The sequence below is a fragment of the Gallus gallus genome, chromosome 7 (genome assembly GCF_016699485.2).
Source record: "Gallus gallus isolate bGalGal1 chromosome 7, bGalGal1.mat.broiler.GRCg7b, whole genome shotgun sequence".
NCBI lineage: Eukaryota > Metazoa > Chordata > Aves > Galliformes > Phasianidae > Gallus > Gallus gallus.
Window position 1 is genome coordinate 13,788,083 of NC_052538.1, and position 25,506 is coordinate 13,813,588.

Below are 25,506 nucleotides of genomic sequence, written 5' to 3' on the forward strand. Positions count from 1 at the left end.
CATTTTCATAAGCATATGTAGTATAAAGTACAGTTTTGGAAATTTGCTATATTTGGCACATGAACTAGTAATTCAGTGAAGCTTTTTGCATTTCTAACTTATGCCATTCTTTCTGCTATTAGTTCCTTCTAGTGTGAATACTTATGGTGTATGTTGCGCAACGCTTCCATCTCCACCATCTAGAACAGAACTTCAGTCATTACAGTCATCACGTACTTCACATCGCTTCAAAATTTGTATTAAATACTATATAGGTTCAGATACTGTTTAAGTCAAATGTCTTAAAAGAACAGAAGACTAGCATTTGTGTGAAATTAGATGTGCTACAAGCCTGTGTATCTAATGCTCCATCATGCTTCTTACTTACAAAGTCAGGCAAGCAAAATTCAAGTACTTGGATAGAGAATTTTTCTAACTTCTTTGTTAATATGAACTTCCCTACTGAATATACAAACGTAATGTCAAAATGGGGATGAAAGGAAATGCAATTCCAATTTTTCAGCTTTCTTTTGAGTTTCAGAGGAATGCTAAGGCTGCTAGAGTCAATTATTTAACAGTAGATGGCACTAACTTACCATACTTTTAAGAAAACAAAATGTACACCCTTCTGTATCCCCTTCATCTTTTCACAGGTTCTCTTCACTAGCTGCCAAGTTCTTTTTTCCTAGTTTCATTATTCATCCGTATTTTCTAGTCAGATCAGTACTTGTCCTGAATAAAGGAGTGGTGGCGGCAGAAGAGAGCCTAGCAACTCCATGGCACAGGTCTCACACAGTCTCAATACATCTTTTCAAAGCAGCATAATAGGAAGCAGAAAAATCTGATCACTTTGCAACCAGCACAAACAAACTCCACTAGTCTTCCATTGAAGAGGCATTTAGATGCAACACACTTTTAATGGACGCTTAATCAGGTTGTAACCTGAGTGAGCAACTCTAGTCTGAGACTGCTAACATGCCTGTCAACTTACTTGAGCATAGTTCAAGCTGAGTTGAGAGCAGAATCGGTATCTCGGATTGTTATGCTCACTCTAGAAATTCACGCTCACAGTTTCCATTATTCACTGTCACTCTTGGTAAATGTAAGCTGATGCTTAGGGGAGACAACTGGACTAGTCCTGTTGTTGCTTCCATTTTGGCACTCAGCTGACAAAGTAGTAAACAGAAAAGCACACAATCCCGGTACCAAAGCTGAGAAGCAAACTTTGGTGGATGAGAACCTCTTCCTAGTAAGTGCCAAATAGCTTTGAGAATGTTTGGTGTACTACAAGGAAAGTCTCATCTGTGGTAGCATAAAACAAGTCCAGCAGCTGAAAGACACAGAAATGAAATTACTGGTGATATCTAAAGTCCCACTTTTGTATACTCTGCACTATAGCAGTTCAGTCCCAGAAAGCTACCCAATGGCATTCAGGCCTGGAACCAACTTGGACATATCTCTATGTGAATGTGCTAGGAGAAGCAGAGAATATCATTGCTAAGCATCAGATGAAGTTGCTGAGCGAATGTGTGTAATCGCATAAGCATCCAGCTGAACAAAAGCCTCCCTTAAGACTTGAGAGTTCTGGTCAGCATCACTGGAAATTCCAGAACCGAGAAACAAAGTAACTGGAACGGGAAAAAACATGGGACACTGAAGATGGACTAAACATCAGTAAACCTACACACCAAAGTTAGTATGAAAATGTTTTCTCTTTCTGTCAACTTCTACCTAGAATATAGAAAAATATGCAAAAAAAAAAAAAAAGTAAAAAAACAAGATGCAAGGAAATGAAATGAATTTCACAATTTCACTAGAAAAGTTACATTATTTAATCACCTTAATCTCACTTCACGCACAAGAGGAATGGACTGCAATTCTGAAACCTCAGCCAGCAACAAAAGATATACCAGAAATAGCACACAGGAAATACTGAATTCAGAGCTTATTCCAAGCCCAAGTATACTCAGACTCTCCTACCAGAAAGGCTTTAAAATTTTAACACAGCATAAGGGACTGCGTAGATCCAGTTCTGAAAATGAGAAGTTTATCAGAACCTTGCCTGACAGTCACAATAGATGCCAAACACCAGCATACCTTCTTCCCTCCCCACAACAATCGATGCAATGCCAGCCACAGTATGGAAGACTTACCTGAAGCTGATTAAATGGAGAACAGTCTGTGGAAGAATCCTCAGCAAAGCCACTGCTATCCGAGTGCTGACTAGCAGTCCGTAAAAGCTGATCTGCTTAAAACAAAGCAAAACTCAACTGTAGTTCAGTTACAGATCACCACCTTTTAAGCCAGTCACATCCAACATGTGCTTTCCTTTTACATCAAGGTAACACTACGTAGATAGCCCTATTCCTTTTCAAATTCCACTTCGATCAATTCATAAAAAGACCTGCTGGTTTCAATCATAGGGAGTGCAAAAGCTTTCCTCATGCAAAGCTTTACTTGTGAAACTTTATACAGCGCTGGCAGAGGAACCTTTTTTCACACTTTTCTCTCCTGTATTGTGGAAAAACCACATTCACTGATGTTGCCACTGCTGCAGTTCTTCTTCCCCCAAAACTGAATTGCTGGTTAACTCCCATACATTCATTGGAACAGCTGCTTTTGTATTGACAAGTACAGATCTGCTACCCCTCCCGATCAGAGCGATAAAGGGGCTCACTGCCAGCCCACACCATCTCATGCATCCTAAGGAACAGAACAAGATGAGCAGAGAGCAATGCAGAGTCCCAAGAACTGCTAGAGTTCTCCCTGGTTTAGTGGTCAAACACAAAACATCTCTTACACATTGACTGGCAATCTGTCAAAACACATTCCCAGCACTCATTTTGTACACTGGAGATAAGATCCTCCCTGCTTGCTCCTTTCTACTTACAGTAGAGAAGTGTTCAAGCAGCCTATAAAGACTTCCAAATCATTGGAGCTACCCAAGAGTGATGTCTTCTGATGCAGACACTGTACCACAGAGCTTGGAGATCTTGGTATGCCCCACAGTACTGTGCCACATGGCAATATTGTTCTTTACTGGACACAGGTGGCACTTCCCAAGTTCAGGGTTTAGCTCAGACCACATGACCATCTTGCTCAGAAATATGGCACTCCATCTCACCTCTGGTCCTCAGCAGACCTATAAGAGCTTGGCTGCAGGATGAGACCACAGCAGCCCTCAGCCTCTACACCCCACCACCTTCTCACCCCTTCATAGAAGCTCACTGTTCTACTCTCTGTAGCTGTAAACAGGATTTTGCCCCACATTCCTTCCACCACTTAACTGTCATCATATAATTAAACCCAGTACACAGCTCAATGCATTGGAATGCATTGTGAAAACTGTTTTGAAACTGTTGGATATTCAGAACTAATTTCATATTAGAATTATTAATTCTGAAGAATGTTTTATTAATGCAGAATTAAAAGTCTGCACAGGCACAGAAACTGGTGAACAGCTGGTCAGGGAAACTGCCCTTTCGACTTCTTCATCACTGTTTTCATAGAGCTTTTAGGGAGTGCCTTTGGAATTGTGCTGCTACTCTGTTATCATGGTGGCCACAATATCCTGCAATGATAAACAGGTTTTTTTTTTTTTTTTTTACCACAAGGCAGACGTCTCCACCCAGCTCCTAGTAAAGACAATAGGAATTACTTCACTCCAACTGGCCTGGCTCTTAGCAAGCACCCAAAACAATGCACCAGTGTATATACTGGCATCTGGTTTCACGTACGTGAAATTTATTATTGCTCAATGAAAACACTGACCTGCCTTTTTATTTCTTTCATAGCCATACACCTATAAATACATACGCATACATACGTACCTAAATGTATGTAGCTAAAAAGGAAATATATGATATATATACATCTCCCTAAATAACTCTCACTCTCCTAGGGAAGAGTGTACTGAAGTCAAAATCAGTGCTTTACATCATTTTGCACAAGGCCTGTAATATACGCACATGATTTGACAGCCTTACCAAAAGGTACTGCCACATAAATGGTTAGTCAAGACAAGAGGCTCTCATACCTGCCCCACCATCATTATCCATGGCAATAAATTAGCACCACGTCAATAGAATGAAACCGCCTTGGTGCCACCTATAGATAAATTCCCTTAATGTAGCCATCCCTTCCTGTTATACAGGTGCTAGGATTTCATTTTTCTTAACATTTTAAAGAAAATCAGAAGACATTTTTTACAAGCATGAGCAGCCTTCCTCTACCAAATCTTTGCCTCTTGCAAATTCTCAGAATTCTCCATGATATCACTACAATGTCAGGGAAGTAAAAACTTTTAACAAACAGGAATCTCTACTTCAGAAGTGAAATGATAACGTTTGGCTCCATAAAGATTGGAAATATCAATTACTGTGATACACTAATATATAGTGGTATCCATCCTTCCTGTCAGCTCCTGATCCAGAAGTACCAACCTGGATGTCTTTCAGATTCAAGCAGATGAGGGGAAAAGGTGAACATTTAGTTTTGATTTTTTAAATTACAAAGTTACATTTAGATCTTGACTAAAATGCCTCCTGGCAGCAGAGAATCTTGAGACAAAGAAGTGGTAACCAGCCATGGCTCCCCTCTGCTCACTCTGAATGCAGAAAACTCAGCACAGAGGCTGGAGAAAAGTGTGGGAAAACGAACCATTCAAGATGAAAAAAAATAAAAGGAACAATCAAACTCGTGTCCCAGTTAAACTGAGCACAAGACAAAATTGCCCTTCGGATGATGGTTTTAAGTTGCATAAAACATCAAATATTTTTAGGCACTGAATACAAGCCAGCGCAATGTGGGTATTCAAAAATACAGCAAATACGCTGACAAAGTTCTAAGCAGAAACAGATGATGAAGAAAGAGGTCTGTGGTTTACAGAACATGAAAGAACAGATTAAACAGATTAAATAATTCATCTATTCTGTACATTGTAAGATAACATTCAGCTACCAACAGAATGACAATTCCACAGATCCAAACAGTCTTATCAAATACTCAGATGTTCTGCATCAGTCTGCTGCTGATAAAGGAAGAGAAATGCATGGAAGCTGCCTGTGAAACTCTTTAACATCTACATTTCTTGTACCTATAGTATTGGCAAAGCCCTAATACACTCTGATTTTCATGTGATTATTAATAAATCCACACTCACAACATAGCGTTGAAGTTTTCATTCCAGGATTTAAGACTTGCTGCTCTTTTTCCCCTGTATTGATCACACATTGCAGCCCAGCACCACCAAAACCAGAAACTCTTCAAAGTCCCTGGGGATTTCTTAGCTTCTGGATATACAACCACAGATTCCTGCAGATACTAACTCTGCCCCAAAAGTTTTCTTCTCACTCCCCCATCTCCAGCCTACTTCTGGAACTGCAACCACTAAAAGGCATAAATACAATAATATGCTAAGGACAGGAAGTGCCAATGTTCTGCTTTCTTCACTTGTAAGCACTACATTTTCAAAATGAGTTACTGTTTTTGACTGCGTGTGTCAGATGCTTTAAAAGAAATAGGTCTGCCAACCCAAAATTTGACAAAGCTACTGATGGGAGCAACATAACACTCAAAACACACAAAAAAAAAAACTCTGAGAAAACTTTGTTCTGTATGTGTGCCTATATTTGTCTTCTCAGGAAGAACTTTGTTTTCCAGCTAACAAGCCTTCCTTCCATATAACTTTGCAAAAGGTGAGTGAAGTGTTCTTTTTTTTTTCCCCTCCTTAAATGCTGGACATTTAACAGCACTGTGTTTACATTGCAAAGCACACGAAGCTTACTGTGTTCCTAAAAAAAAAGCCCCAGACCTATCTGTGAGCAAAAAGAAAAGTTACAAACATCTGAATTGTGCAACAACAAAGAACAGAATGCCAGTTCGGAGCATAATAAATAAACTACTTCAGTTCAGTACCATTTAGAAGACATAACCTAAAAAGTACATCAGTATGATTCAGAATTCTTTGCATCTCTGTAACATTTTATAAAGGCACTACTAGAGGAAAACAATCATCTAGAAGCCACTCTGAAACAACAAGCCTACCATTTATAACCACAGCTATCCTGACATTAGAAATATGCTCTAATGGGGAGTCTAAGCCACAGTAGCCTCAGTGATGTTCAAGCATATGGTAATACACTCCAGAAGGCTCCTTCTAACTCAAACTATGACTCTATGAAAATCGTTTTTTTCTCTTTTTCTCCTTTCTCAATTCAAATAGTTCACATCTTACTACACACACTCTTAAAATGCCTTCCAAAGCGTTGTAAACACCAGGGAGATCATCTACAGCCCTTTGTGTAGAAGTAAAATTGCACTGCAAGTTTTGTAACATTCTGTACTGAGCAGCACTAAGCTAACACTGCTAATCAACACAGAAGTGCCTCTGAAGGGAAAAGAGAAAGGTACAAACTTATTCTGACGGAGGAAATATCTGGAACAAACGTTTGTTAGGGATGCTTATTTACAGTAGAGCCAATAGCACTGAAGTGGTGAGTCTGTGTGAGAATGAACAGCTGAAATAGCATTGTAAATGAAGACCTGCACTTGAATTTCATGTTGATCCAATCTCTAGTGCCTGCTAGTAAGAGTACAACTTTACATTCAGACACAACAGCCAGCATTTTCAGAGAGTGACCACTGACACTGAATGACTTCAAATTTGATGAGCACCTGAGAAAACAAACCTACGCTGTTCACATGAAGAATCTGAAAAAATAATTACTATTTTCATGTTTCAGGTAAGTTCTCCACCACATACCCTCCTTCTGGGCAATTTCACCAAGACCTGTATATAACAACATCATACACTTTTCACATCTTTCAGGTGAAAGAAAAAATTGGTCCCAAACTGATTTTAGTGAACATGCAGGCTTGCCGTCAGCACTGACATCCTTGTGAGATAAGTTATCTAAGAACTCTAGGCAATACTGGCATGAGGAAAAACTCTCATTGCTAATCATTGCCAAGCACATTCAGAAACAGATGGGATATACTAGCTGGGAGATAGGAGCCAGCACATCCTGCTCCTGCCACGCTAGAAACCCAATGCCAGAGCTGCTCAGTACATTTCAGCAGGTATATATGGGTTAAGCTAATGTTTTTTTTTTTTCTTGCATGGAGGAAGAGGAGGGTAAGATAGCTAGTGGGATCCAAAAACATAGATCTAACATTTTAGAAGGAAAAATACATACATATTTTTACCCTTCTTGACAGCAGTTCCTAGTTCTATTAGTCACCTTTCCCTGAAAAACTGCTTCTTGTAGCTGCCAAGGCTGGGAATTAAAAGACCTGACCTGTAAAGAGTGCATCTCTGTCACGTTACCCGCACTAATCTATTACCCAAGGGCTTTAACCACAGGCAAACAATTGCCTGAAAGCATGTAATTATTAACTTTATAATACAGCCAAGGGGAAAATGCTGGGAACAGTTAGAAATGCAGTTTCTGGTGGCCCTTCCTTCTAGCCTGTATTCATGACAGAGTGTGGTCAGGCACCAGAAACGGCTGCCCAGGGAGGTGGTGAAGTCACAGTCCCTGGAGGTCTTCGAGAAACGCTCAGATGTTGTACTGAGGAACACGGTTTAGTGGGATATATTGGTGACAGGTGGACAGTTGGACTGAATGGTCTTAGAGGACTTCTCCAACCTTGGTGATTCTATGATAACAGAAGAGGACCTGGGTGTGCAAAGCTACGTTGTACAAAACACTGCTGAGTTTGTAGTACAATGTATCCCTAGAAGCCAATCATCAACCTTCAGCAGAGTCCAGAGCATGTTCAACCATACTAATGCAATTCAGCTGATAGTTCACAAGACTCAGTTCATCTGTGAAAAGGAAAATGAGAATCTCTGTGCCTTAAGAAAATCTTCTGTCTCTCCCTTCAGCATCTTACATTGATAGCTATGTTGTTTCACCATGAAATCACACTAAAGCTAGGTGTCTTGCTAAACACAATGAACTCTAGTTCTTTAATTATACGTAGATGTCAGAGAGCAGATTTCACTTTCCAACTTTGGATAAGGTCCAGCAACAGTTAAAATTAAACATCAGCCTTTTCCCTCTTCCAAAACCATAAAATATAAATAACAATTAGAGATGAAAGCACATGTGAGCCACAAGAGCCACTGCACTTTTTGTCACATGAAGGAATACAATTTCCATGTGAAAACTAGTCTTCTCTGCAGACAGCCTTCAGATAGAGCAGTAGCACATTGGCAAAGGCTAAACATATAATGAAGTTTACGTTTAAAACAATATAATTTTACTTTAAATGGATATCTTAAATTACAGGATTTGCTAGGGAAAAAAAATCCCATACCATCTGAATTAACAAGTCTGTTTCTGTGAGCTATCATCAATGGCACAAAAGTGCAAACAGGCACTGAGGTTACAGCGCTGTCATCTTGCCTGTAATTTGGTTGCCACTTTGCAGTAATGTTCTGTGATTTAACTGAAAAGGAAACCCAGATCTTTTTTTTTTTTTTTCCTATCCTAAAGGGAAGAGAAACTGTAGAAATTTTAAATATATGAATCAGCATTTCAAATGGGGAAGGAATCTCAGCAGACTGCTGTCTCCTAGAAGTTGAAGTCTACTCACCTTTCCTTGACTTGGTCACTGCCAGTTGGTGAGAAGCTGGAACGTGTGGTAGATCCCCCTCTGTACTCTGGATCTGTAGAGAAAAGGAGAGGAATATTTCGTGAGGCCAACTGGATTATGTTCCTGTGCTACTCCAGTTCCTCACATTACTGCTTGTGGAAATACATCTTGTGTATTTCCAGTACAAAACAGGAAGATAACATGCAAAATCATGCAGATTTCAACTGGGAAACATAAAACTACATGAAAATTAATCCCATTACTTAATCGCTTTGTGAAACAGCATTATTAAGAAAGCGTTTCTTTGACAGCCATTCAAATGATGAAAGGAATACGCCTAAAATTTAAACAGGAAGGTCTTTGTTCAGCTCCAAAGCTATCATGCACTTTCTGTTGTCGGTGCAACAGAAAAAATCCTCATGATTCACATAAAAGCTTACATGCTCAAAACCCCCAATCCAACTAACTCCCTAACCCTCCCCTCTAGCAGGCTGCCTATCTATTTTCAAAATTAACAAACAATGACATTTTCCTTTCCAGTTTTGATAAAATTAAAAATGCAAAATCAGCATACTAGTGGTTTGAAGCCCAGATTAATATTTGGCTAAAGGAGAAACTCTATTTGTATCAAAATCATGTGTATAGCAGCCACAAGAGTGCCTTTTCTCAATGACAAGGATTTTGAGAAGTACTTGGCCTGAACTTTTCACTGTTAATAAGTGAACAGCATTAATCTTACATAATAAAACAAGAGGCTTCTATTCCTTTAGGAGACGAAGGTTGTATTATGAAAGATGTAAATGATTACTTTGACAAAAGGCGGGGAGCATAGAAGGAGTTCACCATTTAAGTTTAGGAAAAATATGTATTTTTTTTTTTTTTAATTAAAAGAACATACAAAACTACACATACACACAAAACCAACCAACCAAAAAAAAAAAAAAAACCCAAAAAACAACAAAAAAAACCAACAACAAAAGCAGGAACAGTAAGTATTCTTACAAGCCCTTTTGATCAGGCTAGCCTTTCAGGAAAGATATCTTGATTTGCTTAAACCTTCTGGTTTCCGATGGCTAAATTTGCTACCTGCAACCCACCAAGCCTCTTCTCATCTAAATACCTTCCACCTCTTATCCTTGGCTGGCAGATAGCACCCTGACAAGCGCGCAGAGCACTTGTCCTGCCTCGTCCCTTCAGCCAGTATCAATGCTGGTAAGCGACCTCCATGCTCTAATTGGTCATCTCAGGAGAGGGAGTCTGGGGGAAATCCTGCTCTGAGTCACTCCCACACTAGCTATCTTCCCAGCCACAGACTTCCTAATGGCACGCAAACCTCCAAGGCATCCATAAGCATGCAAAGAGCTTCCTCGATATATCTGTCATCTCTCTTACACATATCAAGCTGAGAAAACTTTGGAAGGAGTTATTTTCAGTTTCTAATACAGTGTATTGTTCATTAGACTCTGCTTAAGAGACGCACAAAAATAAAGTCAAGCTGCCAAGTATTGTTCTAGAGTTTTTGTAATAAAACTGAATCCCTCTACCAGTTGATATGTATAGACTAGGTTGCATAAACAAAAATCCACCACAACTCCAACCCATATCACATGCCATCATGTCAAAACAGCTGTGTTTATGGACTGGCATCATTGCAAAGTGTGTCAACCAAAACTTTGCAAATGCATTGCATTTGGCTTATGCAGAATTTGGTAAGCATTCTTCATTTCACAGCCCTTTACAGCCCAATTTACTCTGAAAAGAAAAGAATATATATATCCTTTTGTTTGTTTTTTAAAAATTGTTACAGCTTTGCCTAAGAATGACAAAATACAGATTTCTCCTGTAGTATACATGAAACCAGTCCAGCTATCAAGAGCACAGCAAAACGCACTGCCACTCAGACCCCTCCCATTGTGCCAACACAAGTATCTATGCAGCTACACAACAAGCTGCGTCAAGGAAATTATCTAGATGAAAACTACCCCAGGAAAAATAAATAAATCAAGATACACGGGGCTTCTTTTCCTCCCCTCAGTTGGATCAATCCTTTGTTCTTATTCAGTAGATGACAACAGAACATGTGGGCGATGGCACACAGATGCAAACAAATGGCAGGAACTAGAAGACACTGAATTATTTCTTTCCCCTCAGTAAGCACCTTTAGCTATGACATCAGTTGATCTAGAAGAGAATCAAAAGCCTGCAGTGCCAACGCTAGACACAATGTCTTCTAAATTATCAGTTTGTTATTCTCTGTAAAACTCTGGAAGTTTCCTATTGCCAGTTTTCTTCACTCATTCCAGCAAAGAAATTACAATCCTTCATTTACACATCTACCTCACATACATGAAAACATTAGCTTCTGGATTGTTAACAGCCATGTCAAAAAGCATCCACGAAACCGTTTGCTAATTTAAGAGAGATCTTGCAATCCAGTCAGGGAGTCGATGTAAAAACAAAACAAAATATTAAATGCATTTTTGAATTTGTGGGCTGCACATTCTCTAGCCTAGTCAACAAACCACTTCTAGGAACCTGGGAATTAGTATCCCTTTGGGACAATGAAAAAAATGAAAAGAAATTTATGCTGACTCAAGAACAACATTATCGCTATCAACAACACTTCAATAAAAGGAGCAATTAGAGCAGCCTACAAAGAGAAAGCGACAACTGTCCTACTATTCAGAGAATGTAAAGCATCCCTGCAGAAAACACTCTCAGCTACACAGGAGAAAACATTCCTCTGTTGGCAGCCAGCAAGCTATGTAAACTGTACCCAAAAACAAAGTCATATATTACCACCTACCTCTTCCATCTCAAAGGAGTCCTTCTGCTGAAGCATTAGATTCATTACAGAGGGGTTGGCAAGAGGCGTGCAGGGCTCTCTACCCAGCGATGCTGCAGGTGGCCTTTGTGCTGGGGTACCACCTTCGGACGCGGTGTTGTTAGGCATGTTGGAACTGCTGCTGAGGCTGGAAGAGTCCAAAAGACCAGACTCTTCACATTGTCTGTCCTGGGGGCTTACCAGCCTGCTGTTTTGCACATCTGCTGCAGACTCAGTATTCTCACGCTTATCATCAGTTCCATCAGGCACAATCTCAAGTCTATGAGCATCTGTAGCATTTGTCTGACTACTGGCTATCTCCTCCTTTACCGTAGCCAGAAAAGAGGGAGAGTCTTTCTTTTTGGAGAATTTTGGCAACTTAGAGTCATTTTTAGCATCATTTTCCTCACTCTCTGTCTCAGCTGGACCCTTCCCTTTTTCAACAGGTGAAGGTGTTGAGCAGCCGCTACTATCGGCCTGCTGTGCACCGCAAAGATTAAGCTTGGACAAGGTCTTCATTAACCGACTGGCTGTATTGCTGCGATTTAAGGGAGGAGGGCTGGATGCTTCTTTGCTGGAAGACACCGAATTCATACTACCAATTTTCTGCAGAGGAGTCCCAGAGACTTGAGAATACAAAGAGGAAAAAGCATTGGCCACAGTAGTAAGCACTTCAATCTGGCGAAAACGACCTGCACAAGAACAAAATATGAGACAGTTTAAGAAGACCTTTGGTGTCATTACAGCTCAGAACTGCTGACCCATTGGTACACAATTGCTCAAGCTGTCAGTTACTGTCTTTTTCCTTGTACCTGAAGAGGGAGCTTTCATCATAACTGGTGCCTGCCCACCCCTATCAAATCTCCCTCTACTTATATCAAATCCAGAGATGAACATTGTCTAGTTCTGTAGCCTGAAAGGGATACCGCCTAGTACCAAGACATGGTAAAAAAAAAACTTTGCAGAAGTCTTTAGTAAATGCACAAGGAGAACAGCATGGAAAGCCTTTACAGAGCAAAACTTTACAAAGCAAAACTTCTGGGACATGCAACTGCAAGTTAGTTTACAAAATATCACTAGGAAAAGGTGAGCTTGTAGATGAACAAGATGGACAGAGCAGTTCCAGTAAAATAGGACATTTCAGCTATGCCCTCGTTTCAGAAATGCTTGTTCCTGACCTAACAAAGACCCTGTCCAAGTCAACAGCAATGCTGGCACAGACTTCAACAACTACAGAAGTAGGTCACTGCCAACAGCTTTCACAACTCCCACTCGGTTCTAAAGAACACATGAAAAAGACAGATATTGCTACTTGTTTCATTTCCATGCTCTAAAGCTATAACAGAAGACAAGCATAGAAGAAAGCAACAAGAAGGATGCAAAAGAGAAGGCAATACACGTCTTACAGGATGCTTTCTATTTCTTCTCTCCACTACAGATCATCTTCCCTCACCCCAAGGTCATCAGCAGTCATTTCTTCCATATTTAAAAACCACGCATGAGTCTCATTACGGATTCTGAATGGAATTTGGCCTATAGGTGGTACAGGGTTTTTGCCAGAACACTAGATATGACACCTTCATCTGAGGTTGTTTACATAGTTAAAAATATTAAAAACAAACGTTGCTTCAAAAACATGCTTACTTGTCAAAGCAAAATTTGGATTTTCCACTTCCATGCGTTGCATCTGGGCATTCAGAAACACTTTGATATCTATCCCTCTGGCAAATGATGATGAGTTAAAAAATCTTGCTGGAATTTTTGAAGCAATATCTGGTTCATCTCTTCCAAATCCAAGGTTATAGAGCACTTCTTCAGGATCTTCCTCATAAAGCTCCAGTAACTCAGAAACACTAGACAAATGACAAGATGTTTACTGTCTGTGCATTTCCTTTTAGGACACAGAGTCTTCTGTCCAACTTCAGATCAGCCCACTAGGCAGCTTTGTCTATTGAACTTTTGACTCTTACAGCTCAGTCTACTTAAGGAAATAATTCCGGAGATATCTGCATCTCAAGTTTTGGTTCACACCACCAGAGACACAAGCCCAGACACAGCTCAGATCCAATTCCATTATTTATAAATAAAGATCTTGCACTGAAAAGCTCCAATCTTAAAATGTCGTTAAGACTTCAGACATTTCTGAGGCTTAGGCTCAGGCTCATCCACGTTTACTGTAAACCACAACAAAAAACAAATAGCAGTTTTTCAAGGAATCAAATGAAAATTCCCTTCTCAGCTACTAAATGCAACAATGCATATAAATCAAGCCAAGTCCATTTAACTTAGGAACAGAAGTAGTAAGTTTTGCCAGCAAAACAGAGCCAAATTCCACTGAACTGTGCCACGACCTTCAAAGCATAACACTATTTTACCTTGAAACAGTTGCACTGCTTTTTCCAGAGCCTGTAGAGTTCATACTTCTCCCCTTCTGGTGAAACTGAAGTCTCTTCTCCTTTGCCAGCATACCATTGCTGTCAACAAAGCAGAGAGCACTGCGATAAACAGGTTCTGTTCAGAGATTTGATTCTCCGTCTCAGAGTAGAGCTATGTCTCCATTGCTGCTGAATTTCTGTTCCCCCATTCGGCATTATCTGGTTTATATTAGCCATGTCACTTATTGAAACACAACAGCAAAAGTGAACCCTGAGACGTCTCAGTAAAAATGTACACAAACTAAGGATTTGAAGGTGAATGCAAGCTGAGAAAACAAATCCCTGATGCCCTCAGCCAACCCTCCATCCATCATCCCACCCTTGCACCAGGAGGAAGCCAGGTGTCAGGCAGGCCACCCTGCCCTCTCCTGCCTGCTGACCACTGGTTCCAGCAGGACCACCTGGCCACAGTGCGTCCCTGCCTCACCCCTGTTGCACCCAGCAGGCAGCTGGGGAAGCTGAAGAAGATGCAAGCTGGAGGAGACAGAAAGAGGTATTTTCAAGAGGGACAGCAGACCAGTTTCTTTCCTGCATCTGGAAAGAATGCTAGCTAGCTCCTCCACACTCACTGGTACCTCATGCCCAAATCTGTATTTACACTTGGGGAGTAAGCAATCTTCCAGATGTGAATTTTATCTTGCAAATCCTAGTACCCACATGGCAGGAACAAACACTAAAAAACCCAAGATGACAGAGGATTTACCTAAGAATGGCTCAGGAGGAGCAACAGGGGTGCTGCCCATACAGGCCATGGAGTTCCAGCCAACTTGCAGCTTCTAACTACAGCACATTTCATTCAGAAGCTTTCCTTATGAAGGAGAAGCCTCTACTCTCAGAGTCTTTTTTCCCCACTCCCAAAGGACATATGCTCCAAAAGGTAAAGGCAGGCTTTGCCTTGTAGTTCCTGAAGCAGTCAGAGACTAGCAAGCCAAAGAAGGTAAATCTTACTGTAGTTACTTATAGTTCCTTGCTTCTCTGCTTTTCCCTATCATCTCAAAAATCTACCTCAGGTCTGCTGGAAGAATTTAAATCTGCGTTTTTTTTCTGCATTTCATATTAACTGTTCCCCTGCTATCTGGATCTTCTCGCTCCCTCCCTTTGTAGATAGCCATGTCCAGAACAGCTCTAGCTCTGAAGTAGCGTACATGACTTTCACTGTACCCTCTCCCTCAAATATAGATATTTCTCCAAAGTAAAAAGAAAAAGATGCTTACCACGTTTCCATTTGGGTGTCACTCCGCAGATGATTAGCTGAAGGGAAACAAGATGATGTTAAGCACAAACCTCTTGACAACTACACTTCCCACAGCCAACATGAAAAAGTAGCCAACAAGCACTTCTATGACTGCTCTCTTTCCATATAAATAGGATTGACAAGTGTTCCTAGTTTACAACTAATATAAAGACAGCCCAGTTTACTCAGGCAGTCCAGTTTACTCAGGCTTTGTCTAAAATACAAGCTTGCGTGGACTGTTTACTTGCTGTAATGAATCATATAAACTTGAAATTTTGCTTGCAATAAGTTAGTAATTGTTGTATAAACAGACATTATTGCTTTGTAATCGAAGACATAATAACCAGCTGAAGGGCTTGTCGCAGTGGGAAGGAGGAGAAAGTAAAGATGTGGTCATGTAAAGATTGCTCAGCTAGAAAGAGAAGAGCAGCTGGTGCCCGTGACCAGATAACTGATACTGTGTGCGTGAGCCTCTAAACCAGCACAGCTAGCTCTGTACAAAGGGCCGGACCCTAGTTCTCTGAGCCATGCAGTCCATAAATAAAAGCTGCACCAAGCCTGTGGAACTGATGGGACCTATCACCGTGCAAGGAGTCAAGTGGACTCGAGGAAGGCCAACCATGGAGGCCATGGACATGGTCACCAGCCTCCAGCCAGCAACTCAGCCCTTTCTGAAGCTGCAGAAGGCAGCTCCACACGCAAGCATCTCAGGTAGCATTATTATTCCAGAATATCAGCACCCAGTCAAAGCAGGGAATCGAGCCTCAGCCTTAAATTGCAGGTTCTCCCAAAGAGGCGACCAAACATTAACAAAATCATCACAGGAGACAGTCATGGAGCATGCATGTGCTATAGCAACCCTTGAAATCAGCTACAAAAAGAGCAAAGGTATGTCAAATGCTGCCAGGAAAACCTTGCATCTGCTCTCATTGCATTTTCAGGGAAAACATCAGCATCAAGAAATAAAACACAGGGACCTTATAACCTCCAGGGACATGACAAAGGAACTCAAATGTATACGAAATGCAGAAGCTGCATCCCTTTCTTTTTTTAAATGTATTTTCATACAGTATGAAAGCAAGCCCATCTACACACATTAATTGTTGACTAGTTCCAGCTGCTAAACCTTGGGCTCTAACAACCCAGTAGGGCACCGAGGTTACAGGATCCTGTCCAGTGCCCTCTGTACCATTCTCACAGGGCTCTGGCTTGTTTCTGGGATCAGGCAGCCAGAGATGCACAAGGGTAGGCCATTCATACCAGCCAAAGAGGCCGTCTGTACAGCGAGGCACGCAGCACTGCTCCAAGCAGCTCTGTTGTCTGTTGTTCTCTGACGGGAAGCAAAACCCTGCAGAAGCACTCATGTCCTTACACGTGGAAATGAACCAGCAATTCTAGCACTGAGATCTTAGTCATCTGAACAGATGGAAATGACTGTCTGCCAGAAACGTGCTAGAGGATCCCCGAGAACAGAAATCCTTGAGAATGATGGCGAAGGGGGGGGGGGTGGCAGGGGGGAGATGAAACAAAAAAGTTATATGATTTTCTAACATGCATTCTTAGTTATATTCTCAGAATCGGGATGACTGTTAAAAATACATTTTCCCTATGAAATTTTCATACTGCAGGGAAGCTAATAATTGGAAAATACTGAGGGGAAAAAAAAAAAACACCTACTTACTCTATTGCAGTAAGTGAATAACATACTGCTTCTCTGTGATTATCAGATTAAGGTCATTATCAAATCAACTGTTTTCCTCAGAAGTCCTCCTTGAGTCTTTAAAAATTAGAGATACTTCTTTCTTCAAGCCCTGTCACACTGCTTCAAAATCACTGGCAATACAGCTGTGGACAAAAGGGCTTTCTACTATGCAAATTCTGACACTTAGTAAGCCGTAGTTTAGAGAATTACTGAAAACTGAAGGCTATTATAAAATGTATGTATAACTGATAAAAGATAGAGCCTTATGGCTCCTATCCTGCAGACCACACTGGGAACCAGCTTGAGAGACTGTTTCATGCCATTTTACTTACGGATGCCCCTGTTAAAAGCTACTTGTTTGTGAACACCTCTGCCTCAGGACAAACAGAGTACAGTAACAAGAGAAGCAAAAACAAACATGTCCAGCACGAACAGCCACATCTTCCCTTTAAAAAAGGGAAGAGAAAGAAATGGAAAGGAAGCAGCTAGTGACAGAAGAGTACATAACACCGCTGATTCAAAGGACTTACTCAGCTTTGGTAATTATCATTTTTAAAAGCACTCAGCTCTTAATGGGTTTGCCTCTTGGCTGACAGAATTCCATTCCTCCTTTCAAAAGCCCACACTTGCCACTCCCAAGGGTTTCAGTGGAAGTGGTGAATGCACAACTGCCAAGAGTTACCCATGGACAAGACAAACGAGTAGGGGAAAGCAGTTCTGCACAGCACCATTGAGCGCTTAGGGCTGTGCTGCAGTTGTGGGCATTAGAATGTGAGGGCAGAAGAGAATGCAGAATTGACTCTGACCTTCAGGTTAGACCAGCACATTTAGTAAAGGCAATATCCTAATGAAAAAAAAAAAAAAAAAAGCAAAGCTTCTTGCATTTTCCTATGTGTTCCATGCTGTTTTTTTGGCCAGCTTTACCAACTGCCTTGGACCAGAAGGAAAATGCTGTCTTTCAAAATAAAAATCAGATGACTGAACATGATTCTTTTTTCACTAGAAAAAGTCATAATCCTGCCACACCCACCTTCAGCTCCCAGGGATAAGTCATCTTCAAAACTTCCTCCATTTCTCACCAGCATGCCTGAAAACATACAGTTAGCCATTCAACAACCACCATGATGTAGTGTTTTCTTTTCAACAGCTTAACTAAAGATACTAGCAAGACACTTCAACTGACACAACAGGATATAACTAGACCGTATCTACAATCCCCGCATTACTCATACACTAAAAATGCACTAAGTAGTGAGAAGTCACATTTAAGAACTTAATTTTCTTTTTTGAAAGGGAACAACTCCCGCACTGCTTTCTTTTTGTATTCAGAAGCATTCCCAAGTCAGACTGCGAGCAAACTAATTGTGAGTGCAAGCCTAGAGGTACTACCCACCATATCTGCTCCTTCTGCTGACGGATTAGCCTCCAGACATCTTACCAGGGGGATTCTAAGTCTGAGTCCGGCTCAGGCATTCTCTTCCTTCTCACACTATCCCAGATTAAGAGTTCAAGCAAAGACTTCAGACAAAGTCAGTAACCCCTCCACACTGTGTCACTAACTGCAAATTCTCACTGTACTTTGAACTTTAGCATTCAGATCTACTCAGATAGTAAAATTTTCAGGTGTGGCAACCTGAGTTATTAGACACAGAGACTATCAAACACTTGCCAGCTTGAAGAGAAAATTAACAAACTCTCCCATTCAGTTGTTTTTGAGGTTTTTTTTTTAGGCTTAAAGTCTCCAGAAAGATTTAGAGTTTCTTAGGCACAGCTGCTGCACAGTGAGAATAGCCCAGCAGTGCTGACAAGGCTGTCGTACCACTGATAAATTGCCAAGGTCTCAGGTGAACATACACAAGAGCATGCTTCTCAGAAAAAAAAAAAGATCCCGGTAGGTAAAGCCTTTCCTTACCCTTCAACAGAGGGTTGCTCTGCTCATCCAGGGAGGCTCCCAGAGGCGTTCTGAAACCACAGAGGAGATTAATACCAGCTTAAAAACTTGCTGCTTCATGTCCTTCCTTACAGCGTGCAACAAGCTTGTGATAGCAGCAGTTGTCCCTCCCTCCACCCCCAGAGAACGCAAACATATGAGGACTGGCAATAACTTCCCAAGCAATCCCCAGCCCTCTGAACAAATAGGGAAAAACAACAAAATCTGTTGATAACTGTAATGCTGCAACACAACTCGGTGGCAAAACTTCAGGGCCAGCAGCCCTCTCTCAAGGAAAGTCGTGGACCTCCAAGAAGAACACCCTAAAACCACGAGTATGGGGTTTTGAACAGAGAAACTCAACCTCATTTATGTGACAAAAGCCTTGCCCATTTTTTAAACATTTAAAACTTCTTACCATTGGTTTACCTCAGGCTTTGAAGAGAGAGAGGTGGAAAGCTGCACTTGCTGATCAGAAGCAAGATAAAATCTTGACAGCTATGTTAGCTGTCATGTCCCAAGTTCTGGTATTTTATAGACTCGTTACAGCCCTTATTTGGATGATCTCTGCCATCACTATTCCTTGAAAGTATTCCTTCTAGTGGATTGGCCAAATCTCACCAAGTCCGGAATCAGCAGCAGAAATCACACAACTGACAGGTCCAATCCCTTCCCCTGTTCACATGGGATTTGTTGACACTCTCTGAGTATTTCTACACCTTGTATCTGAGACATGTCTAACCAGATAGACCTGTCACCGTTAAGTAGCACCATAACGTTCAAAACCCAAAACAAACTCAGAAATATAATCCCCATAAAGAGGGGAAAAAGCAGACAATTTATATGCCAATATTACATACATTTCATTTGGGTTTTTAATTAGACAAACACATAAACCAGACCAAGGAACTTAAAGCAAACAGTGCTCCGATACAGTATTTGTTTTGGTGTCACGGCCAAATTAAGCAATGAAAGTTTGCACCTGCTTTCTCACAGATCTTATACTTTCCAATTGCTTTTCCCCCTCTGAAAACTGTTTAGAGTTTCCACACGCTGCCTGCTGATAGAGGGCAAGCTAATGTTGACGTGTAAAGCAAAGCCAGGCCACAGTGAGAGGCCAGCTCCAGCAGCAGGAGCACCCAGGTACACCAATGTGCTGCAGGTGACAGGACAAGCCTCACAGGGACTCAATTTTTGCGTACCTTCCACGTCAGGGTTTCAAAGAAGCTAGGGAAGGTTGCTTGGGCCCTTCCGGCTCCAGCCAGCCCTGTGAGTGCTCTGTGACAGCACCTGTGCCTGCTGCTCACGTGCAAGCTGTGATAGGCACCTTCCTCCTTCTCACCCCTCCCCTTCCAGCACCTCCACCTTTTCCATACAGAACTCACTGGTGGTGACTTCGTGAGCCAAGCTCAGGGCTGCACACTGGCTGGCAGACAACAGTGGAAGCAACCACCAAAGCTGACATTTTCTTTGAGAAATGAAGCCCAGTTAGCACTGCAGTGCATTGGCAGCTACAGAAAAAGCAGCTCTGTCAGCTGTCTGTCTGCTTCTCTGTTTGTGCTCCTGCACACATACACAACTGCTTTGCATTGCTTTTCTTTGGGAAAAGTCCATTTAAGAACTAGGTGTAACCCAAGTTCAAACAGAGACAAGCACTGACACCCAAATACTGGAGGACAATGGCAGGAGCAGCTCTGCCTCTTGGTGTTTTCCAGCAGCAGGGCCCAGAAGCCAGTCTCTGGGGCCTTTCCCTGGGCACCCAGCAAAGGGGACAGTTTGGAGGCCACTCTACACATAGAAGTTCCAGAGGAAGCTCTGCAGTGTCCCCATCACCTTCACGCTGAGGACACGAGGAGGGCTGGGAGCACCATAGGCTCTGGGGCAGCTGGAGCCACGGGGCCGCTTGGGCAAGGAGTCCTGCAGTTTTTCATCTGCATTCCCACACGGCTGAGTCACCTGTTTATTATCACATTAGAACAATGACTTATTGCAGCACTGCTGCACGCAGGAGTGGGATGAATCCCGGGGTGCAGGTGAGAGGTACCATGCAGGCCGTGTGCCCCCCTCAGGTCTGCCTGCTCACCCTCCCACAGCAGCAGGACCAGAGCTCTGTGAGGTGCATAAATGCCATTTAAACCCCTCTGCTTTGAGCAGCCTGACTCGGGTAGGAGCAGTGTTTATTTTAAATGTGAAGCAAAAAAAATCTCTCTTATTTCTGAGGCATTTCAAGAACTCATTTCCTGCACATCTCCAGGAGATAGTTCCTAAATACCTCTGACACCCCCTGGGCCACTGGAGGAGTTTAAACACACGGAATTAAAATAGCACACACCACACCGCTGTGTAAAGTTTCTCCATTTCTATCAGCATAATACAAACATTTTTGTTTCCCTTCTAACCTTACAGGAGTTAAAACTAAAAGCCTTTGCAAGCTTTCCTACCGCTTAAAAATGCCTTGTCAAACCGCCGAGGAGAAAGAAAAGAAAAGCCTTTCCCAAGATAAGAGCAAACTAGAAGCTCTGGGTATCACCTCACGTTTCTGAAGCCCCCGTAATTCTCAGTGCAGTGCAATCCATTGTTGTTGTTGTGCTGTGTTTGTTTTTAAACAAGTCTACACCAAGTTAAGTAGCACGGGCTATTAGGAACCCTACCCTCCTCTCCAAAGCAGATGTGAAATAGACGTAAATGCCAAGCAGTAGTGATAGTTGTATCTCTATAGCAAGGCAAACTCTTAAGTGATTGCGTGATCAACCAACAGAAGACCAGTCTGTGAATATTGCCCATACTTTGTAGCAAAGCCCCAAAGCAAAAGCAGTGTTATTAAACAGTAACTCTCCGTGATGACAACAATTGCAAGGTTTCACATCTACCGTTTTCAAGCATTCTTTTCTAAACAACAGTAGTATTTGTGGCACTGTTCTGTCACCATTTAAGCTCTCTTTCTCTCTTCTGCTATATACATTGTTATCAAGATAAAGTCTGCTCGGGGTTTCTATACATACAGTCACTTTGCAGGAATGCAAGGTGAATAATCATTTCCCTGCACTTAACTAGCTGCCGCTCCCATGCATGCTATATACACAGAAACTAAACCATTCCCCAGCTTTAAAACACAACCGTGCACGACTTCAGGCAACTGGGATGGTGCCTCCCGCAGGTACGGACAGCATCCACATGCTGGGCAATCAGAGGGTAACTCCAGCTTGAATAGCTTGGTTTAAGAGATCAAAAAACAAGGAAGCTTTATCTTTCTGAGGAGAAGACGGGGTTTTTCGGATACTCTCTACAACAGCAGAGCTATACTTAGAGAGACTTCTCTGGAAGGGCCGCAAAGGGTTTCCCAAACAGGCATTGACTAAAGCTTGCAGCTCCATGTTAGCAAAAGGATAAAGCCGCATTTCATTTCCTTACATGTAAAATATGGAAATAGAGCACAGACCAAGATTCCCACATGTGAATCCGCTGCCACAGATGCAAACACGTTCCCCAGAAGCGCCGATAGACCCTTCAAACAACAGCTACCGGAGGACACGAATAAAACAGCAAGCTTTGCATTATCCTCCAAGATTTGGGACCGTCAATTAAGGTGTTTGTGCCGACAATTTACAGTTCTGTGCTACTCCTTAAGTTCTGCACCAGAATAGAGGGCTGACAGTGCCAGGGAAGGTTCTAGAGAAAATCCTACAGATACAGAGAGAAGCGCTGCTGCGGCATTAGGAAGCACTTCTCCCTCAGGGACCTCTTCCCCCTTCACTACTCCATTTTTCCCCTCCCCATTCCAAAAAGCACCAGAAATAAAACATCTTCCTTCCGCTAAGCTTTTAAGGATATATTCAACCAGGTCTATTTGCAGGGAAATTCAGAAAAATCTCCCATTTTGGCATTCTAGGAGAGCAGCCTGCCAGGGCTGGCCATCACGTCGTGGGGATGCAGTATGATCCCATGCCTTGTGCTGCCAACACCCCTCCCAAGGCACAGCCTGCAGAGATTATGAGGAAAACTATACTGGGGAGACTGTGGCTATAAAGCAGTCCAGACTGCAGTCACAGTAGTAAGCTCAGCTCAGCCGCTTACTGGATCAAAAGATCATAAAGGCACAGCTAATCTTAGAGGTAAATCTTTGCCTTAAAGCTGTTCCACTCAAAAAATAAAATAAAATAAGAAATCCTAAACTTTGTCAACTACTGGAAAGCAAAGCGTTTACTTTCCTGCACCACAGGGATGAGCAGTCTTGCAGGGTAGTAGGACAGAATAGAGGAAGAGATGGGACAAAAGTCCCTACAACTGAGTTTAAAAGCATTTATGTCTTTATGTGACTGAGACTGAAGAAAAAGTAACGCAGACAGCACGCACCAAACACCCACGGCTCATTTCATGGCAGCACCAGTCAAACACTACACACACTCCGTCTCAAGTTAAGGAAGCCCCTCTTGTAGGAACAGAGCACCTTCCAAAATAACACTGCCCTCCTAAGCCCGAGCTGCGCTCCTCCCAGCCAGAACGCCTGCAGCCTCGCTACGCGACACACCGACGGGAGCAACGGTGCCCAAAGCCCTCTTCCCCAACGTGCGTGCGTTTAGCACCGCTCCCCGCAGCCCGCACCGTGCCGCTCCGGAGCGCGGGGACGGGACCCACCTGCAGTCCTTCAGCCATATCGCGATCTTCTCGTTAGGCACGCTGTGGCCTGGGGGCAGAACAGCAGACAGCCGACCGTCAGTCACCGCCCGGCCGTCGGGGGCGGCCCCGCGGGGTCCCCTGCCCCGCCACCCCCCGCCCCGACCTGCTTCTGCGGCCAGCGGCAGCTTGCCGCCCGCGAGGTGGTCCCGCTCCCGGTCCTCCTCCTCCTCTTCCTCCTCCTCGTCGTCTTCCTCCTCCTCCTCGCCGCGGGCCAGCTGCGCCGCCGCTGCCGAGAGATCCTCCGCTTCCGACGCCTGCCAGGAGTCCCGGCTCTTGGCCCAGGCCTTCCTCTTCTGGGTCGCCCCCTGCCACTCCTCCGCCGCCGCGGGCTCCTCCATCGCGCCGGAGGGGCTTCACGCCGGGAGGCGGCCGCGGCGCTCAGCCACCCTGCGGGGAAGCGGAGCCGCGCCCGCGCTCAACCGCCGCCCCGACCCGCTCCCCGGCTCCCCCCCGGGCGGCCCCGCGGGTCGGCGACCCCGACGCCGCCCGCTCGGCTCCCAGCGCCCCGTCCCGCCGTACTCACATAGCGCGCCGCGGGCAGGCGGCGGCGGAGGCTGCGCCCGGCCGGGCTACGGACGGCGGCTCCGACTTCCTCATACCGCTGGGGGAGAAAACGCGGCGGCCACGTGATGGCAGCGGGGCTGGCGGCATCGCCTCCTGCCGGGGCCGCCCGGGGCCGTCGGGAGTAGCGCGGTCCGGGGGGACGCCCGCACTCCTCCGACCGGGGAGCAGCGGGGCGGGTACGAGGGTGCCGGGAGGCTTTTTGCACGGAGAAGCGTAGTGCTGGAGAGGAAAAACGCAAGGAAACAGCCCGAGCGGGAACACACAGCTTTCTGACTGGTTTGGGGGAGTCTGAAACCAAGAAGCCTCTGCTCCGGCATAAACAGCGGCGTACGGGGACACCAGCGGTACCAAGTTAAAACTAGAGACGTGCTTGCAGCCATTTGTGAGCCCCGCACCGGGCACCCCCGCACCCAGCCCGGCCCTGCGCCCGCGGAGGACCCTGGAGGTGCAGCTGGCCGTGGCAGGCAGGCACGTGTGCTACCTCTTGTTTAGAAGCAAGTCAGTCTAGTGATAGTGCTCCATAACTAGATGCTCCTTGCTGCAGATAAGGGACTCCAGCATTATCCTCTTATTTTCCAGCTTTATAGCCCATCCAGTCCAAACCTTTCAAGGAATTACTGCCATTTGTTTACCCCTACAAAGGAAAAAAAGAAAAAAAACAAAAAAAAAACAAAAAATCCACCTCTCCTCTGCCTATAGGCCATTTTCCTAAATACACTTCATTTTCTGAACAGGCCACAAGGTCCTACTGAAATTAAAACAAACAGCAGCACAGAGAGAGCATATTTGTATTTGAACTGTCCTTGAAAGTTTTATTGCCATATGCATTTTCTGACTGCACTTTTAAGTGCAGGCATTCATTCTCTTAGAAAAACTGCAAACAGCACTTAAATCCTTGCTGCTGATCCTCAAAGCTGTCTGCCATGCAGGGAAAATGCTGATACGCACTCACTTGTGGCTTTGGGACATGGCCCAGATACCTCTGTCCCTGGTGAGAGGAGCTGCAGGGACCACACAGAACCCTCCCCAGCAGACACTGCGCTGAAGCTCTGTGCTCAGCAGAGGTCACAAACAGGTGTATTTAGAGTTCTGGAGCCTTAAAAACAGAGCTTTCTGAGTTTGGTCCTAAGAGTCCAGCACAGCATCGCTCCAGCACAATAGCCAGTGTAAGTCATTTGTGTGTGTGTGTGTGTGTGTGCATCAGTAGAGGTGTCCGTTGAAAATGAATTTGTGTGGTTAAGTCACCTGGCTGAGGGCTGCCGCAGAACCCCACAGGCAATGGAGTGGTGTAAGAATGTCACAGCGCAACTGTTTTTCTCCTTCCCAGGGAACTCAATCGCTTCTGGGAAGTAACAGTTTCTCTGGCACAGCAGCGGCTGAACAGTTACAAGCTAAAAGCGGCTACTGTCTGCAGTGCCAGTGCATCCTTAAGGAGTTCTTAATCCACAGATCGCTGACATTATTGCCTATAATTGCTTGCCTGTTGTGACAACACACAGTGGGAGAATGTTTGAAGTATAAACAGCAGCCAGGAGCTGTTTGCAGAGCAGTCCTGCAGCG

General features: G+C 43.6%; 1 protein-coding gene across 2 annotated transcripts in view; it reads right to left on the bottom strand.

Annotated features, from left to right (window-relative positions):
* The window catches only part of SSFA2 (sperm specific antigen 2), a 41,275-nt gene extending 17,293 nt beyond the window's left edge, over nt 1-23,982 (bottom strand). Inside the window, exons 1-11 of one of the 2 annotated variants that reach the window (XM_015289552.4) lie at nt 23,906-23,982; nt 23,486-23,769; nt 23,341-23,389; nt 18,688-18,737; nt 17,806-17,862; nt 15,054-15,090; nt 13,780-13,878; nt 13,049-13,257; nt 11,387-12,096; nt 8,581-8,653; nt 2,133-2,224 (exon numbers count right to left, since the gene is read on the bottom strand). In XM_015289552.4, the coding sequence (XP_015145038.2) occupies nt 2,133-2,224; nt 8,581-8,653; nt 11,387-12,096; nt 13,049-13,257; nt 13,780-13,878; nt 15,054-15,090; nt 17,806-17,862; nt 18,688-18,737; nt 23,341-23,389; nt 23,486-23,720 (1,611 nt within the window). In that variant the 5' untranslated portion in view covers nt 23,721-23,769; nt 23,906-23,982. Of the gene's footprint in view, nt 1-2,132; nt 2,225-8,580; nt 8,654-11,386; nt 12,097-13,048; nt 13,258-13,779; nt 13,879-15,053; nt 15,091-17,805; nt 17,863-18,168; nt 18,330-18,687; nt 18,738-23,340; nt 23,390-23,485; nt 23,770-23,905 lie in introns of those variants that run through there. The other variant, XM_040703682.2, reaches the window with a different exon arrangement.
* Nucleotides 23,983-25,506: the final 1,524 nt, after the last annotated feature.